Raw genomic sequence first — 19,407 nt, 5'->3', positions numbered from 1 at the left:
CTTTAAAGGAAATGACTCATGCCAAAGTGTCAGGAGCTCAATAGTCTTCTCATTGTCACAGTTTAGCAGAGATAATCTTCCACAATAAAGCTGATAACGCCTCAGCATATCGTACATTCAGATAAGTGAATGTAGGAACCTTACTTTGCTTAATCATCTGAGGACAAACTATAATGTCTCTGTTGATATAACAAGCAAGATTTGCTGAGATTAAAATTTGAAATTTAAACTGAATGAATTTTTTTATGATAAACAGAAGTATGATCAGTTCAACACACTGGAGCTGAAATAAATTCAAGACATCAATGCATAAATAAGTCATTACTTTATTTCTTTAAATAGAATGTTGTGGTGTGTAAAAACCACAAATACTGTACATTTTTATAAGATAGTGCATGTTTCCTCTCATTGAAAAAAAGTCAGTTAACACGAGCCTTCACATAGAAAACGAAGTTTTTTTTTGTTGGAAGGAAAAACATAAGTAGCAGAAATTGTAAACAATTATTTGTTTGCTAATTTAAAGATTAAAAATCATAAAACAGCATTGTGTGTGCGCTCAACTTTTAATTGGACACATTTGAAACACAAGGCCAGGACCAGTCATGGACTTTCTTAACTTCCTTTCACAATTACTTGTACAAGTGCTAAATCCTTCAAGTGAAGCAACTTCAGGGTAAAACCGGTATAAAACCAAAAAACAACAATTGTCAACTTTTCATTTATATCCAGTGTCCTGGCTTTGGAAACTGTGTAACAGGCGTGATGGATGAAAAGTGGCTTTGGCATGATGTGCTTCTTTGCATCATGTAGCAAATTCCTCAACTTTGATAGTAAAACAATCCAATGTTGACGGTGCTTGTTCTTGAATGCTATCGCTAATAATACTAGTCTTACAATACATTGTCATTTTTTCAGCAAATCAATCTGAATTTATATTGTTTGTACTTTGGTTAATAGAAAAAACAACAAAATACTTTTTTCACATTCATCTCAGAGTGACAAATTGTGATAAGACCAGCTTATCCTCAGGTCACAAAACTGATAACAGTGTAACGGTGTTCATCCTATTCCTTCATAAAAGGATACTGCACACTATAACTTAAAATACAGCAAGAAAAAAAAAAAAACTACTGATACATTCCAAAAAGAACACTTCCAACAAAGCTGCTCTGGAGTTTCCAGCAGTGGTAAACCATCCATTCTTTCAGGGTTTCTGACTGTTTGGAGTCAGAGGGCATACTGCCCAGTCACTAAAAATGGCGAGTTATCTGGAACACCGCAAGTATCATTCAACCAAAATATCAGTTTATATCTGGCCTTAGTGCATTTCTTAGTTTCCACTTTAAGCCAGAGGATATCAGATTCTAACTGTTCCACTTGGTCTCATAATCAACATGAGCAGCACCAGAGTCTGAGCCTTTGAAAAACCTCTCAAACTTTTCAAAGTACCCAGGCTGATGAGGGAGGAGGAAGTAATGGGTATTGCTGACTTTCTTACCATCTTCCATAATGGGCAAAATACATGGGAAACAAGGAGCCGGCAAGCCCTCACAGCTCTGCTTGTGTTGAGCCTTGCTTACATACTCAGGATAGGGAGCAAAGCTCTGAGTAGGAGGCATTACTCCATTGACATAAATTGGGAGACTCTTTGGACTAATGGCACGTGGTATGACATGAGGGATGGGGTCCCTGGGTGGAACTTTAGGGGGTTTGTCAACTTCATAATCGTCAGGTGTCGGCCATCTGCCATCTTTGCACTCGCTCAAACGAGTACGGATAGGAATGCGAGGTGGGACTTCGGGTTTCTCCTGTGTGTGGTTGTGGGCCGTGAGGTGAAGGCTGGCCGGCCTAAGGTTGGCAGACTTGAAGGATCCAGCAGGGCCAGAAAGAAAATGGTGCAGCGGACGTTGGGGCCTTTCCTGCAGTCTTTCTCGGTCTTGAGTTTCCATCTGCTCCCACTGAGGCTTCATTCCACATACTTTCTGATGTCCTTGCATCCCTTCATTACAAGCAAAGTTTATCTGACCACTTCCTCGGAAGCTGTGCCTGCCTGGCAAGCCATAATGGAAGGATGAGTTTTTAGAGCAGAGTGCAGGCATCAAACACTGCCTCTCAGAAGTGCTAGAGAAAAACTCCACCTCGTTGTCCTCCGCTTCATCAGAGGACAGATCGGCTACATCTGGGAGGGGAGGGAGGGGCTTGGTGCTTTTCCTGGGTGAACAAGGGGGTATGTTCTCATAAACAGAAAGTTTCTGTAAGGACGGAACCACGTGGTCTCCCCCAGGTGGGTGGCACTGGGAGGAATAGAGGAGCTGTGTAGGATTGGGAGTCTTTGGAGATAAACATGGCGGAGAAAATGATCCAGACATTCTTCCTGTGAAGCAAAAATACATTGAGAACATAAATGAGAATTCAAGTTCTTTTGTAATTCCTATCCAATCCACCCATCGACTACATATACTAGGGTTGCAAGATATACCAGTGCTATGGTAGGATCACGACACAAAAGCTTCAAAATACTGGCGGTGCCACAGTATTTTGTACTGTAGTATCGTCAAGATGGAAGTATCATAAGTAAATATTGTATGTGCAGAAGTAAATATAATTTTCGCTAAAACGTTCATTTAAATCAGACCAATGTCTTCAATAACAAAAAAAAAAACTTTAACACGTCCCCTTCCTGCAGTAACCATTAACTCTTTCCCCGCCAAACACAGAATTTTCCGTGTTTTATGAAAAAACGCTTCCCGCCAAACACGGAATTTTCCGGATTTCCGTGTTTTAGGTGTTATACGGTAAGGAAGACCCCTCCGCATGCTTTGAAAGAGTACGCAACTCTTTGATCAAAGAAACAGACTGCGATCGTCTCAAACATGAAGTGGAGTATTGAGAAGCTCAAAATATCAGACATAAACGTGCCTTTTTCTCAGCTTTTTGTCTGAAATGTTGTTTTTTGACAAAACAGACCTCTGTTCAAGTCGCAATAAAAAAAGAACAAATGAAGATAAAATAAAATCGTTTTTTTTGCCTAAAAGCAGAGGCCCAGATCTTTATTGTGATATATAGCATCTTCATATATTCATGGAAGAAAATATTCTGCGGGCCATTAAAGTTTAGCGAAAATCGTCAAAAACCCTGGCGGTGGCTGGCAACTTTTTTTTAAAAACGCTGGCAGGGAAAGAGTTAAGGGCTCAAAATGCCGTTTAGATTAGGCTCCTTATATGGATTTGTTTATTTTTTTAATGTGTGCTTCAAACATGCATCTGAATCCCAAGGAGTTCATTTTAGAATTCCATGAAGCACGTAAACAATATGGTGGCACACATACAGGTTATTGCATTTGCATTTATAAATGCATTATTTCTGTACATTTGGTTCATTTTGTAGATTTGAAAGGTTGTTACATTGTATTTGTGCAAATAGTTAAGCACTAACACAATATTGTGATACTTTAGCTGGTATAGTATTGTAAAATATGATTGTTATTGTGACAACCCTAACATATACAATCAATGGGGTCATATTATTCATAAAAGAATCACCCTAATGAGGCAAGTAATCTTGTAATGCCTCGTTCTCCTGAGATGATATCAGTCACAACACTGGGAGTTCAAAGGTTTGACATATCAGAAGAGCAAATGACAATCTTACAACTTCCTTTAACATTCTGTGCTTCCTGAGATACGTACACAACATGCTAAGAGAACAGATGGTGACCAGATTGTGATATGCACCATTATGTGCCGCCAAAGGCTGAGCCAATATAATTCAACATTAAGAATGCACTCACTTTCAAAGGCCACTGATACAGAGTCTTGCTGATGCATTCTCAAGATGTTATCCATGGACTCAGAACCAAAACCAATAAACATCCTGCAAAATCAAAAAAATGTATGGCTGTCAAAATCTTGTGACAAGAGAGAAATACTTCTCATAATAGAAAAAGTTTACACCCAAAAATGATAATTCTCTCATAATTTACACATCCTTATGCAAACTCAAACTTGTACAATGGTCTTCTGTGAAAAAAAAAAAGAACATATTTTAAAGGATAAATGTCTGTCTTGTCCATACATTGCAGATCTACGCATCTAATGATCACGTCAACGAAACTGCAGAATATTTAGTGTAATAGGAGTTTAATTTTGGTCCATTTCTCACCCAAAACCAAACATATTGAACCACTCGAGTCATATGTATTAGGCCTACCTTTATGCTGCCCTTTTGTTCTTTCTGGAGCTTGAAAGTTTTGGACCCCATTGACTTGCATTGTACAGACAAACAGACATGATATATCCTCCAAATATCTTCATTTGTGTTCCACAGAAGAAAGAAATTCATTCGAGTTTGACAGCACAAGAGTGAGTAAAAGTTTAGAATGATACTTTTTGTGTGAACCGTTCCTTTAAGCTGAAGATTCAGTTCACACTCACTTGTCCATGGTGTCATGGTCATGGTGTTGATCCCAGTATGGCTGGGCAGCTGCCATCTCGTTTGAGAATGGAGACTAGTTTAGCCCTTGACCATTTTCAAAACTAGTGAACTCAAACGTCCCATTACACTTCACTATAAATGGCACCGAAAAAATCTGAAAGGAGAAAAATAAATGTTATTAAATAAGTTTTATTAAGAGTGAATTGGGCCACAGTGTGAATTTTTGTCATTGCAATGTCCAAACTTTGCCCAGTTTACCTGAATTCCCCATATAGCAAAAAAGGTTATCAGATTCAAGTCAAAACTCTTCAATATTTGCAGTGTGTTCATAGAAGAAACAAAATCTCCACTTCAAATGCATATCATGTTCATCTAAATTGGCAATTAAAAAAGGTAACTTTTTTTTTTTTAAAAGTTCAATAAATGCATGGTTTCCAAAGTCAACGAGTAATCATGTTAAATAAGTGTGATCTCAATATTGACCAAAAATTTTTTATTTTTTTTTCCCATCGTTACATTTAGGCACATAGATATAACAAACAGCTCAGCTATGAAGCGCTGATGATTTAAAAAAAAAAAAAAAAATAAATTTAAAATTGAAGTGTATACAAAATTTTGATAAAATGGAATAAGACAGCTAACAATTATAATAATAAAAAAAAAAAAAACAGCATGTAACTTTAACATGTTATATAACTAAAGCATGTTAGTTTACATGTAAGCATGTTAAATTAACAATTAACATCTACTGTAGGTGCACGACAGCACAGCCAGACTGCTCCTGTCTGCACCTTTAACTCCGTGGTTCTCAACCAAGTGTGCCGCACAAGCCCTCAAAAGTGAAGCCAAAACGTCTCGATCGCCCCCCCCGGTGACTGGTCCTAGTATAGGACAAAAACCCCGCCTCCCCATGTTATTCAACGGACCGTGAGACCAACTAAACAATAAATTACACTTCACATATCTTTTCCAAAGAAAGAAATTACAGTAAATGACAGAAACTATCACGTTGATGTAATTTCAAGTGTTTGTTTTCAAAATAAGTTTGTTTTTAGTTAGTTATTTGATGCTATAAAAACAGTGCTGTGACATCATGATTGACAGCTGTGATTGACAGGTTCTCTGAGCAAAGTAGTCACTGAAGCACCAACTGACTTTTTTTTTTTTTTTTTTTTGGGATCTTCGGAGGACTGAGGAGATTGGAGCTTTAAATGTAATATCTACATTTCTATAATTAATTATTTCACACCGTCATAAGTCAAAAGTCCAGAGGCGTGTGCTTGCGATTGATTCAGCGAGAGTGAGGGCAGAGCCTTGATTTTGCGGCTTTACTTCCTGCTCACTACTGCGCAGGTCTGGTCCCGAAATCGCAACTGCGCAGACTCAAGTCCCAAGATGTCAGCGCCATATCGGGACACTGGCGGCTTCAGTTCTCACCAATGGAAAACAGCGAAAGGGCGTCGTCCATCTTTTTTTTTACAGTCTATGTTCTCAACTGGTTTTGCTTCAGGACAGATTTTACATTGGAAATCAAGTGGCGACACATTGTAAAAACATAACCTGTATTTAATGTATCCTGGGTCGCATTTCCCTTATGTTCATGGTTTTCAAGTACAAGGACATACATCGTGACATTATTTTTGTTGTTAACATCAACAACAAAATCTACAGGAAGTCCTCTCTCACCTTTAGATTATTTAATATGAAACTATAACATTTTGTCAAAATATAAGTTACTTTGACTCGTAAAATTGTGAAACAATTTTGTAAAGGTGATGTGTGATGATATTATTTAATTTTTTGGCACTTAACACAGTGTTGCTCTTTTCCGCAGTGCTGTTTGGCATGTCAGGACTGCCTACTGTTTGAGACTTCCTCCGTAACTCTTTAAACTAGAAGTCTCATTAGAATTTAAATTGGTCACAATAGTTTTGAGGTCTGTGCTCGGTTGTTGCACGCGCATGCTAGAGAGAAAAGGAGATCATTATCGCGAGCGGTTTCCGTTACGGTCCTGCGAAAGTGCTGATGAGAAGCCTTTATCTGATTGCGAGATGATCATTAAATCTGCATTGGCGGTCCTAAATAGGTGATCACTTGGAAGGCTGATGAAATGGCTTCAATTGGAGAACCATGGCATTGTTCTTTCCCTGCTGTCCACAACCCAGTCCGAATAGACCAGCGACCCACCAGTTGAGAAGCACTGCTTTAACACACACACACACACATGTTGTGTTTCCATGTTTTATGGGGACTTTCCATAGACATAATGGTTTTTATACTGTACAAACTTTATATTCTATCCCCTAAACCTAACACAACCCCTAAACCTAACCCTCACAGAAAACTTTCTGCATTTTTACATTTTCAAAAAACATAATTTAGTGTGATTTATAAGCTGTTTTCCTCATGGGGACCGACAAAATGTCCCCACAAGGTCAAAAATTTCGGGTTTTACTATCCTTATGGGGACATTTGGTCCCCACAAAGTGATACACACACACACACACACACACACACACACACACACACACACACACACACACACACACACACACACACACACACACACACACACACACACACACACACACACACACACACACACACACACACACACACACACACACACACTTTTTTGGCACCATTCAGAGTAAATTCTAGAGACTTGTGCCTGAAAATGCCAGGAGATCAGCAGTTACAGAAATACTCAAACCAGCCTGTCTGGCAGTGTATATATGTAACGGGAGCCAGCTGGTAGATAGCTGTGCAGTGTGTAAACCTCACTCTCCTGACCTCAAGAGTAGCGACTGACACTAGAGGTTGTAGACTTTAGCCTCCTTGTTAGAGCACCTGCCTCCCATGCCGGAGACCTAGGTTCGAGTCCAGTACGGAGCGGGTAGAACAAGGGCGTCGCATATAGTCAAGAATATCTGCAAATGTAATGATGTCATTATTGACGCATTTAAGAAATTAATTGGCACCCTATCATTTTTTTTTTATATAAACTACCCAGCAAACACGGTCCCCTAAAATGCAGTATATGGTGTCTAATTGGATATTGTTCAGTAACTAAATCCAAACGACAAGGAATGGTCTTCTTCGGTTTTATTACATAAACGAACCTTTCCAGAACGTTGCAGGGAGTGTTTTGCATTTCAACCTAATAAGAACTTATGAAGAAAGTTATCTGATGGTAATTTTTAGGTCTTATTTACATACTCTCATTACGTTTCATAATAGTAATAATAATTTTTTGTTACCTTCACAAACGTTGCATGGTACTGGCACTGTTTTATAAAGATGATCTACGCAACACACACATTCCCAAACGTGTCAACATGATCACACAGGAGGTCGACATGTTATTGCCAATAATTCTGGTACCCTAGGATCGACAACATTATCCTGACACACTGACAAGCACCATCTAGCAGTTATTTTTGAATCCGCTCCAGTGGGTCTAGTTATTTTAGGTTTTGCACAAGCACACATTTATCATATCATATTTTTCATTTATTCTCATTATTCATTTATTTCCACATTTATGCATTTCTACATTTCTGTGTCCACATGGTAATGAGGGGGCGTGTTTTCAATCAAGTTCAAAGTGCTCCAGAGTAAAGCTTGAAGGCCACCGTGACATCTTGTGGTTGAGACAAAAAGTTCAAATAGGGAATTAATTATCTCCACTCAATGAATGACTTAAAGCAGGGCTACTCAACTTTGGAAAGCTCAGGGGTCGCAAAGCTGGATCCATGTAGCCTCAAGGGCCACACTATACTATATATATATATATATATATATATGACAGTGAATACATGGGATTTCTTCTTTTTTTTTTTTTTTTTACTTTTAAACCACAAATCTGATAAAACACGGAGCTCTAGTGTGAAAGTTCTATCGGTCAAATCAACCGCTGCTGAAAAATGAAACTTTGACTAAATAAATGTGATCAGTGGGCAGACATTTGCTGTGCCTGAAACTACTCACTCGTTCATTTTCCATTCCCTATAGCCTTTGAATGCCACAGTGCACATATAGGGAGTGATTTTTCAGGCTGTTCTAAAGGGAACCAATCAAACCCAAAGGAGATTGGTTAGAAATAGGTTAATAATGTTGATCTGGAAAATAATTCCAAATTAATAGCTGTACATCTCTTTTTCTTTGCCCTATTTCCTCCCTCGCTGTGCTGCTGCCCTACGCAAGTACTGGCCCTGACTAAATGGCTGGGGTTTCTAAAAGAGAACGTACAGGTATGGTTACCCTTGATACATATGGTTACTGTGATATGAAATGACTGAAACAGGGATATAAAGTTTGTCATATCTCCCATCTCCAAGTCACTCATTGAATAGTGATCATTCATTCTCTAGTTGACCTACGTGACTTAACCACAAGATGTCACTGTAGCCTTCAAGCTTTACTCTGGAGCACTCTGAACTTGATTGCTATGCTTGAATTAGAAAACACGCCCCCTCATTAACATGTGGACAAAGAAATGTAGAACTACATCAACGTGGAAATAAATATAATATAGCATAAATAAGAAAATAAACGTATGTCAAATGTAATTATGTCAAAGTACACTTATTTTTATTTATTTCTTTGCAATTAAATGTATCTATTTAATATTGTCATATTACATCATCCATAAATGATCAGATGAGCATTAAAAAGTATTTTACACAGCTGAAATTTTAAATCCAGGTTTAATAGTGTGAAAAGCAATAAATTATTGTATGCTTGCTTTTCCTCTAGATTTCTTTAAAAAGAAACGTAAAAAAAAAGAAAAAAGGAAAATATGCAGAAAATGAGTCATGATCCCTCCTCAAGACGCGCTATAAAATACGTGCCCATACATCTGTTGGTAAATGATAAACTAGGTTACTACTACTACAACTACAACTACAACACAGGGACAGGTCGTACTCATTGCCCTGTAAACAGTTCCCACAGTTTCCTGGAGTGATGTAAGGCAACTTGTAAAGTGCGAAACTGAATAAATATTCTGATATGTGGACAGTTTATCTACATGCATTTCAACACACCCACTGACAAACACTTCTCCGGCTGAATCAAGTGAGACTCGTCTCGACTCAATTTCAGTCCAAAGATCAACTATTGTTAGGGTTTCATTTGAACAAATGCGAGTTGCTCAAAACGTTCTTGACAAGTATATCTCTGAAGCGCCGTAAAAAAATTAAAAATTAAACTCTCAACTAAAATATGCAGGCTACTTACTGGTTAAATATTCCTTAGTAACTTGTTTCTCTCTTATATCCAGTGTAACTGAGACGAATGTTGTGGGTAATCCCGGCGTATCTTTGTAAAACCAGTCACCAAAACAAATTAAACAAAACGCACGTGCAACCGACAAGACGCTACTCGATCTAGCGCGAGTTGGAAACTATTTATACGGATGGCCTACGTCATGCCGCCAGCACCGCCCCTGTCTTAAAGGCGCCGATCAGTGCGACCTTATATGGCATCACTTCATCTGAATAGCAACGCGTTTTGTGTTGGAATATACTACATTTTCGGACATGAAAGGCAAAGTCTCCCTGTTTTAAACAAAATATAACATATAATTTCCAATATTGCGTGGTAATAAGACTATTTAGACTATATTACCCAGTCTGAGACAACCCAGCAAAAAACTAGCGATGAAGCCAAATATTCGCATGTTGTATTGTGGAGGTGGTTGGATTCCAAACAGCTGTGAGGATGTTTCTTTAAATATTCCATTTCACAATCTGTATCAGGCATGTACACGTGGGTCTGTGTAGCTGTCACAGTATGTAGGCGTAGAAAGTGGGAGTGGGAGGGTGTTGCTGTGGAAGTTGCTCATTTCCAATGGATCTGTCTTGCCTATATAGTTGTGTGGTCATGAATCACTGCTCTAGAACGCAAACAAATGAGAGGAGGTGGAATTACAGAAAATGTGACACTAAAAGACATCAGTGATGAATCAAGTCCACTCAACACAAAAACCAAGATTAAAAAACAAACAAAAACATTAACAAAAGAAACTAATTGTCAGAAGAGTGCACAAATGTATTAAAAAGTGATTCACGTCCATACTTTTCACCTACAGTCTGACAAATCATGAATGGGAAACAGAATCACATGGAATTACATTGAATCACTGCACACTACTTAACAGATGAATACTTGAACCATAAATTGTTGTGGAAAAACACTGTGTTCGAATTGAGGTGGGGCAGGGGAAGTCCTGGACCCCCCCATAAAGGGGGTCCCATATGGTGTTTCATCAAAACTGTAATATTAGAGACATGTTATATTTATATATAGACAAATGTTATATTGTAGTAAACATCCATGTATGTTGTAATCATGACTAAAATATTATCCATATTGAACCATGTCTTTACAGTAATTTTGTATTAGCCATGACTGCAATAATAATTTTTGGTAGGAATGTCTATACAATAACCATGATTTTACTACAGTAAAAAAATTGTATCCATATATTAACCATAGTTATAGTAATATTGTTGTAACCATGTTTTTATACATATATATATATATATATATAATTATAATTGTTTTATTACAGTTATCCCATAATATCCATCTTAAAACATGGTTTTATTATAGTAATATTTTAGTAACCCTGACTGATGTACATTTTGGAATAAGGCTGTAACATAACAAAATGTGGAAAAAGTGAAGCGCTGTGAATACTTTCCGGATGCACTGTATTTTGTCATGCAGAATGTAATTAGTGATCTAAAATAAATAAAAAATAAACCAAAACTGTGTTATATTTTAGCATCCTCAAAGCAGTCACCATTTACCTACAATTTACAGACATGTACTCTTGACATTTTCATACATTTCTCCCTCCTCCTCCTCCTCCTCCCTCAGCAGCATCTTGTGTTCCTGAAGCCTATGCTGATTGTTGAAAGAGGCTGGAAGCCACTGGGGGACTGAACTCCCAAGGAGAGGGTCAATTAATTTCCTGCCCCTAGTCCCACACAGCTGCCGGTGCCTTACATCCCTCGTGCACAACCTCCTCAGATAACTACAGTGCATCCGGAAAGTATTCACAGCGCTTCACTTTTTCCACATTTTGTTATGTTACAGCCTTATTCCAAAATTGATGAAATTTATTATTTTCCTCAAAATTCTACAAACAATACCCCATAATGACAACATGAAAGAAGTTTGTTTGAAATCTTTGAAAATGTATTAAAAATAAAAAACGAAAAAGCACCTTTGGCACCAAATTACAGCCTCAAGTCTTTTTGTGTATGATGCTACAAACTTGGCACACCTATTTTTGGGCAGTGTCTACCATTCTTCTTTGCAGGACCTCTCAAGCTCCATCAGGTTGGATGGGGAGTGTCGGTGCACAGCGGAGGCGCGTTCAAGGAGGAGGCGAGAACCGGCTTGTCAACATAAATAATAATTTAATAAGAAACTTAAATTATACTTAAACACAACATAAACAAACACACATGCGGACATGCCCGTAATTCTCTCTCTCTCGAACAATCGTCACCGGCCGCCTTTATCCCTCGCGCGCCTCATCAGGCTGATTGGGGACCGGGCGCGCGATATTCTGACCCGGCCCCGCCCCCCTCCGCTCCACATTCCTCCCGGCATTATCTCAGGCCGGGGTGCCACCGGCATGACTTACACCCCCTTCCACTGGGGCGGGGTGTATCTCGCGTGGTCATCCCCGCCTTCCTCGCCCTGGGAGGAGACAGAAGCGGACAAACAACAACAAAATAGGCGAGGGAAAAGGCCAACACGGTGCGAAAGGGAGAGAGAGAGGAGAGAGAATAAAAGCTCACTCACCGGTTCTCTGATGTACCGTCGCGTGGTCCTCGAACACTCCTCCACACTCAGGCGGACGACAGCCGCTCCAACCCCAGGCGAACCGGAGTGAAACCTTCGACCCCCAGCAGGCAGAACGCGTCTCCGCTTTCCTGGCAGCAAATGGGGACACTCCTCCTCCCCTGGCAGCGGCCCTACCGCTCCGGGTGGTCGGAGAGTTTCATCCCTCCTCCCCTCGTGGACGGCGGTCTCCCTCGACCCCTCCGCGTCTCTGGGGACGGCAGGGCACTCCTCCGGCAGCGGCTCCCTCGCTCCAGGCAGTCGGGGTATCCCGTCCCCACTTGCCCCGCGGACGACGGCCGTTCCCCGCATCCGGGCGGTCGGGCTACTCCGTCACCCGGCAGATGGCAGTGGCGCTCCCCAGGGTGGATGGCAGTGTCGAGGACTCTGTGACGGGCATCCTTCCTCCCTCCCGGCTTTCGGCACCAATGTAAAACAGTTAACGATGGGCAAGGAGGAGGCGAGAACCGGCTTGTCAACATAAATAATAATTTAATAAGAAACTTAAAACACAACATAAACAAACACACATGCGGACATGCCCGTAATTCTCTCTCTCTCGAACAATCGTCACCGTCCGCCTTTATCCCTCGCGCGCCTCATCAGGCCGATTGGGGACCGGGCGCGCGATATTCTGACCCGGCCCTGCCCCCCTCCACTCCACATTGTACAATTGCAAATAACACAGAACAGGACAACCTAAAAAGCATGCTTAATGTAAAAGTTCCATATTCTATGGAAAGAGCAACAGTTTGTGAAATTAAGTAATTTTGCACTTCTATTCGAATAAATATTTGTACTTGTTTTCTACAAATAAGAATATACTGTTACATATATATGTAAGAATTTACAGAAATATTTATACCATATAGATATTCCTCGTAATTGTCTGCTGATTCTTTATGAAAGAAAGACAAACAAAAGATTCTCAACCAAAACTGATAATTGAAACAAGAGTGTATTCCTAGCTACATGAACTTTACACATGGCTAACTCTGCAAAATGCATTATGCAAGATGATGACATCATTCATAACTGACTTTCTGTGGCAGGAATGAATAATAATAGTAAGAAAGTTGACAGAAAAAAACTTTCAAAGAAACCAATTTAATCTTATTCTCCATGTGTCATCGTAAGTCATTCAATATTTATTTTTACTTAAAGATGAACCATATATGATTTAGTTTCAGTCTGAACACCAAACACAACATCAATAAACGCTTCTGTCTTGTAATTCTCTAAACTGATTGTTCATTTCAGTTTGTCTGTGATCATAAACAGGATGCACACCTACTTCACCTTATTTTGGGAACTGATTATATTTTTTCTGATAAGGAAGGACTGAATCATAAAAATCTATTTAAAATCAATAATCTGTAGCTGGCCTCAGACTCTGAAAATACTTTAGCCTCTTTTGTTATAGTGCGTAATGTAAAAACCACATAAAATAGATGCTGTTATATCATATACTGTATATATATTTACAGTAAATAGTGTATTTCTAGCAAGTATACCACTTTAGCTTCCACTAACATCATAGTCCTTGTGACTTACCCAACTTACTGAGAAAGCCAAGAACAAAAGGCATCCCTTGGGCCTTATAACATCCCTAAAATCAGCATTGAGCAACAGCATATCTGGAATATTGGGCCTTTCAGGCAAAGAGCAGTGGGTGTGTGGTAAAAATTAAGTGTTCCCAGGTAGGCGAACACAGTGATCTAAAAACCACAAATGATTTCTACAGAAACTATATATTTGAATGTTATCTCCTGATACAGGAATGATTGAAATACCAAATTAATCTACTGTATGTAACTTCTATTTTGTCCATGCTTGTCTCAAGCAGAGAGCACACATTTCATCATAAGACTTACAGTACAACCATCTACCGTTGACTGAGACAAGTAATTTTAAGGGGATTTGTATAAAATACAAATGTTTTATAGGGATGACCGCTCTCGGTGTGTTTTGTCAATTCATAGAGTGTTTCCCTCAACGTACCCCCTCTGTTCTGCATGTTCCGGCTGAGTTCTCTACAGCATGAATGATGGCAGCTTGAGACTCCTTTGCATGTTCAATAGAAAACCAGGTGACTTAAAGTATTTCCTCTGTCCTGATTTTGTGCTACAGAAATACAGTACTTTTTATCTCAAGGGCAAAGCTGGAGCCACAATAGAAAACAACTGAATGGAAATTACATTATGGCATGGGAGGAGATCTCTGCTCAACAACTTTCACATAGTAATATCTGTTTCCCCATATAGCTGTACAACATGAAAATAAAAATCAGCATACAAATTCATTTATAATATGTAAAGTAAACACCAGGTGTTTTAATATTATAATGCATGAAATACAGCCTAATCTGGATCCCTAAACACTTTGACCTGATATCTGGACATATTGTGTGCAAAATAATTTGTATTATTTTTTTTATTGTTATTGTGTTTTCATCAATGTTTCAGTATTTTTTTAGTTGTAAATAAAAAAATTGAAAGTTTGTCAGTCTGTTACTGTTACCTTCAATTTGAAAAAGTTTTGACATGGTAGATCTGATTTAGTTTAGGTGGAGGTACTTGACAGGGCTGCTGAGTAGCTTTTTTCTGTTGTTGTTTTAATGGGCCATGGTGGCTTAGATCAACACAGCATTTTTCTTATGAGTAACTCTCTTTATAACCAAGTGCGCCAGTAAGCTTCACTCAAAAGGCGGGGTCATGCAAAGGAGCTGGTTGCCGCTGTCACTCCATATGGCACCACTGAGTCCAGAGTCCTATGTAATATTTTGACATGAGAAACGATAATTGATGATCAGTTCATCAACAAATATTATATTAAGAACCTCCAGAGTTCCCAGTTACTGACTTATGGGGCTTTTCCACTGTGGATAGTACCTGGTACCTGGTACTTTTTTTTAGTTACACCTCGGTCAAGGTTCCAAGCGAGCCGAGCCGATACTAAATATGATGTCAAAACCCTGCAGATCACTGATTGGTCAGAGAGAATCGTCACTACCAGCATCACTGGATTTTAGACACGGGACATCAACCCGCTAGTTTTAAAGTTAGCTACAGTAATAGCAGTATCATTTGTTCAAGCAAATTTCGAATTGTAATAAGAAATGGCTGTGCACAAAACCACACAGTGGTCAATAAACAAGGTACAGACATTCCTCTCGTTAGCGATGAATGAACGAAAAATCTTTTAGGAAGTGTCTCAGCTGTTGGCCGCACAGCTGAGACACGGCTACCACCGGACCTACCAACAGTGTAGGGAAAAGTAAAAAAAAAAATTATAAAAGTGTCTACAGAACCATCAAGGAAAAGTGGAAGTGGTTCGACCAAATGGCTGTCTAGACTAGCGAGCAATGGCAGCGTGAGTGCCCTGGATTCCACGATGGAGGATGGTACGCTAACTCTATATTCTGCATGAAAGCATCACTTTATTTAGTTGACCAGCTACTGGACTGGAAAGCTTGTTTCTAAAACAACCAGGCCAATTTAACTGTTACACTTGTGTAAAATCACCATGCAACAACTGCTTTATGCAGCAATGAGCTAACAGCTAACAGCTAGTGGTCGTGTTATTGTTTATTGTTTTGTGTCACGTATAAGATGATGTCACGGCAGTAGAGGTGGTGCAACTATGACGATCAGCCTATAATCCCACCCATGTTGAGGCGGCTCCACCCTACCTCAAGCATCTTTGTTTCATTGGTTGACACTGGGTGTATGATTGACAGGAACAATAGGTGAGGCTGTTAGTCTGAGCAGGCAGTCAGAACAAAAGTGTGATATATATTATGTTATTATATTATTTGTATTTAATTCTATGCATTAATTGTATTCATTTAAATCTTTTGATTATTCATATCTTATTTTTTTATATTTCTATTAATAGATATGGCTCTTCTGATATGCGAACCGGCTCCCAAAGTTAACCGAAAAGAGCCAGCTCTTCGAGCTGACTCATTCGCGAACGACCCATCACTACTCAGTGTTTGTTCATAAATGCTTTTCTTGATAGAACTGTTGTAACATGTGGTTATTTGGGTTACTGCCACCTTCCTGTCAGCTTGGACCTGCCAGGCCACTCTGACCTCTGTCATTCACAATCCATATTTGCACACAGAACTACTCACACCAAACTTTTCACACCATACTCTATGCACTCTAGAGACTGTTGTTCATGAAAATCCCAGATCAACAGCTACAGAAATACTCAAACCAGCCCATCTGGCACCAACAATCATGCCACGGCTGAAATCACTGAGATCACAATTGTTCCCCACTCTGATGGTTGATGTGAATATTAACTGAGGCTCCTGACCCATATCTGTATGATTTTATGCATTGCACTGCTGCCACACAATTGGGGGATTAGATAATCGCATGAATAAGTAGGTGTACAGGTGTACCAAGTGCTCATGAGTGTGTACAACCTCAAAAATGGATCACGCATATATCAACTCACATGCTTTAAAATAATCTAATTATAGGTCTAATGTGTCTAAAGTGTCAAAAGTGCACTGCTATACTTTAGGAAAACAATCCCACTTATAGAATGTAACGTAAGACAAACAGTGTTTGGTTACTATAAAAAAAATCCATGATGAAATTGCAATAAGATAACTAAATTATTATTCAAAAATGTAATCAGATTACTAATTACAGTATTTTCTAAAGCACTTTTGACAGAATTTTTTTTATCTCAAGAATGTCTAGATTCTCCTTGTTAATTTTCATACACAAGTAATACACTCTGCACCACACGTTTCTCCATTACAATGACTTATTAGGGGCCGTACGCCCATCAGCTGTAATAAAAATACAAACAGATGAACATATCAAAATATTACTGTTTTAAAAATGTGTAATCCAAGTAATGTACCTAAAAGTAATCAGTAAAAAAGCAAGTCAGAATCTGTAATCAAATTATTACATTTTTTACAGTTTACAGCCAACAGTAATCTTCTTTTGACTAAATAAGGGATAAGATTACAGTAACAAATTACTTTGTAATTATATTACACTCAACATATTTCAACATATTCAGTGTGTTGTGCAAATGTTTGATTTTAGCCAGTTTGTTCATTATGTGTTGCAATAGGCATCCCACGCAAAAGATAAGATACAAAATGTTTCAAAGGAAATACTTAAACTTACCTCCTAAAATTATAACTTCTATCTAACAGCATAAATCTAGTTAATAAAATTGTGTTACTTTTAATTTGATGAAGAGTAAATTTAAAGCTACAATGACAGTAGCTTGACAGTTGCTCTTTAACTGAGCAGTTTTGAGCAGGTTAATTTGAGGGGAGGACTAATTTCTTACATCTCTGAGTCACTCATGTGACCTTGAGTTGCAGAGCAGCTGTTGTGACACTAGTGTCACATTATCGACCACAACAAGCAGGACCAAAGAGCAAACGGAAGTGAAGATAATGTTTATTTTTATAACAAAGCATGCAGGTGTAATAAAAATAAAAGAAATGTTGATAAAGTGAACAGAAATATAATGCATAATCTTAATCTAAAATTTACAACATTGCAGATAAGAAAATTAACAAAACAATATTTCAAATTTGTTCATTAAAGGAACAGTTCTTTCAAAAATTTTCATTTTGTAAATATTTACTCTCACCCTCATTTCATTCCAAACCCATATAACTTTCTTTATTCTGTGGAAGATAAAAGAAAATAATTGAATGAATGTCCTATAGGTTGAATTTAATACGATGGCAGTATAGAAACTCACTTTAATGCTTAAAGCACCCAAAAGTGTCATGAAAGTAGTCCATGTGACTTGTGTGTCATATACTAAGTCTTCTGAAAGTATATGATCACTTTGTATGATGAACAGGCTGAAATTTAAGTTGTTACACACTTTCAAGTCCATAAACAGTGCTGAATAAGGCAAACATGGCGATAACATCAAACCATACTGCGTGTCTTGCGGCCAAATTTCATGATGTCACCTCATTTTTATTTTTGTTTCTATCTGACTTCAACATTGCAGAAATAATACAAATAACAGTCTGTTGAAATGTACCCAGTTTTTGTATGCCTTTATTCAATTTGGGGGCCAGAAGAGATAAAAAAAAAAAAAAGTAAGAGGGAGTGACTCATGTGTGGAAAGGAGTATCCGGCTGTAAGTACGGAAGCAGTCTGTCTATTTATTCCTACAGATTTCCTCTGAGGTCCCAGCCAGGAACTTGTTTTGGAATCCATGTAGGCAACTGCTTCCACTTTTCTTAGCCAACACTCATCTAACAAGCTACTTCCTCTGACTCACCATATCAGAGTCATGTTGTACAGTAACAATAATTCCTGACCTGGCGTTTTCCTGATTCCATCATCCTGACCTACATCTGGAAAACAAATGGATTGAACACAGGCGTTCAACATTATTGCTGAGCATATGTTGTCTAAGTACATATGTTTTGGAAAAAACAAATGGCTTATGGTGCGTAACACTATTAACCTTTGAAATCTCACTCACCAATTACTCAGAAAACAAACATTGCTGTCCATGTGTCCTCTTGTTCCTGAGCACAAGAAAAACAATATTATTGGATGGATTGTTTGCTGTGGCTTCTCTGTAATGGAAAAAACATGATAAGAGCTGTTGTACCCTATGACATAAATTTTTTGAAAAATGTTGGGTAATGGAGTGTGTTTTCAGTACACATTTTAAATTGTTAAAGCTGCTTTTAGGCATGCTTAATTTCACAATAAAATGCACCTAAACTAAGTAGTTTAGACTGTGTCAGAAACAGTAATGACCACAACCTTTGAGGGCTGCATGAAAGAAAAATCATGGTTGGATAAAGTCCAGACTGGTCTCACAGAAAATCGGCAAAAGGTTGTTTTTTTATCAGCTAAAATCAGTCTCTTCTGAATTAGTTTCAATTCAAGTTAAGCTCAATCAACAGAATTTGTGGCAAAATGTTGATTACCACAAAAATGTATTTAGACTCGTCCCTCCTTTATTTAAAAAAAAGCTAAATTCAGGGTTACAGTGAAGCACTTGCAATGAAAGTGAATGGGGTCAATATTTGAAGGGTTTAAAGGCAGAAATATGAAGCTTATAATTTTATAAAAGCACTTGCAT

General features: G+C 38.4%; 1 protein-coding gene across 2 annotated transcripts; it reads right to left on the bottom strand.

Annotated features, from left to right (window-relative positions):
• Window positions 1–314: 314 nt before the first annotated feature.
• LOC127628370 (ERBB receptor feedback inhibitor 1-like) lies at window positions 315–10,177 on the bottom strand. Of its 2 annotated transcripts, none has more exons than XM_052105083.1 (4): window positions 10,066–10,177; window positions 4,434–4,588; window positions 3,791–3,873; window positions 315–2,374 (listed from the first exon to the last, which is right to left on the bottom strand). In XM_052105083.1, exons 2-4 carry the CDS (start codon window positions 4,487–4,489, stop codon window positions 1,365–1,367), a joined length of 1,149 nt encoding a protein of 382 aa, XP_051961043.1. In that variant the 5' UTR covers window positions 4,490–4,588; window positions 10,066–10,177; the 3' UTR covers window positions 315–1,364. The 2 variants fall into 2 exon arrangements, with proteins under 2 accessions (XP_051961043.1, XP_051961042.1); XM_052105082.1 differs by lacking the exon at window positions 10,066–10,177 and adding an exon at window positions 9,676–9,806.
• Between the last annotated feature and the right edge of the window lie 9,230 nt (window positions 10,178–19,407).

Source organism: Xyrauchen texanus, chromosome 35 (assembly GCF_025860055.1).
Source record: "Xyrauchen texanus isolate HMW12.3.18 chromosome 35, RBS_HiC_50CHRs, whole genome shotgun sequence".
Classification (NCBI taxonomy): Eukaryota; Metazoa; Chordata; class Actinopteri; order Cypriniformes; family Catostomidae; genus Xyrauchen; species Xyrauchen texanus.
This window is presented reverse-complemented; position numbering and strand designations above follow the sequence as displayed.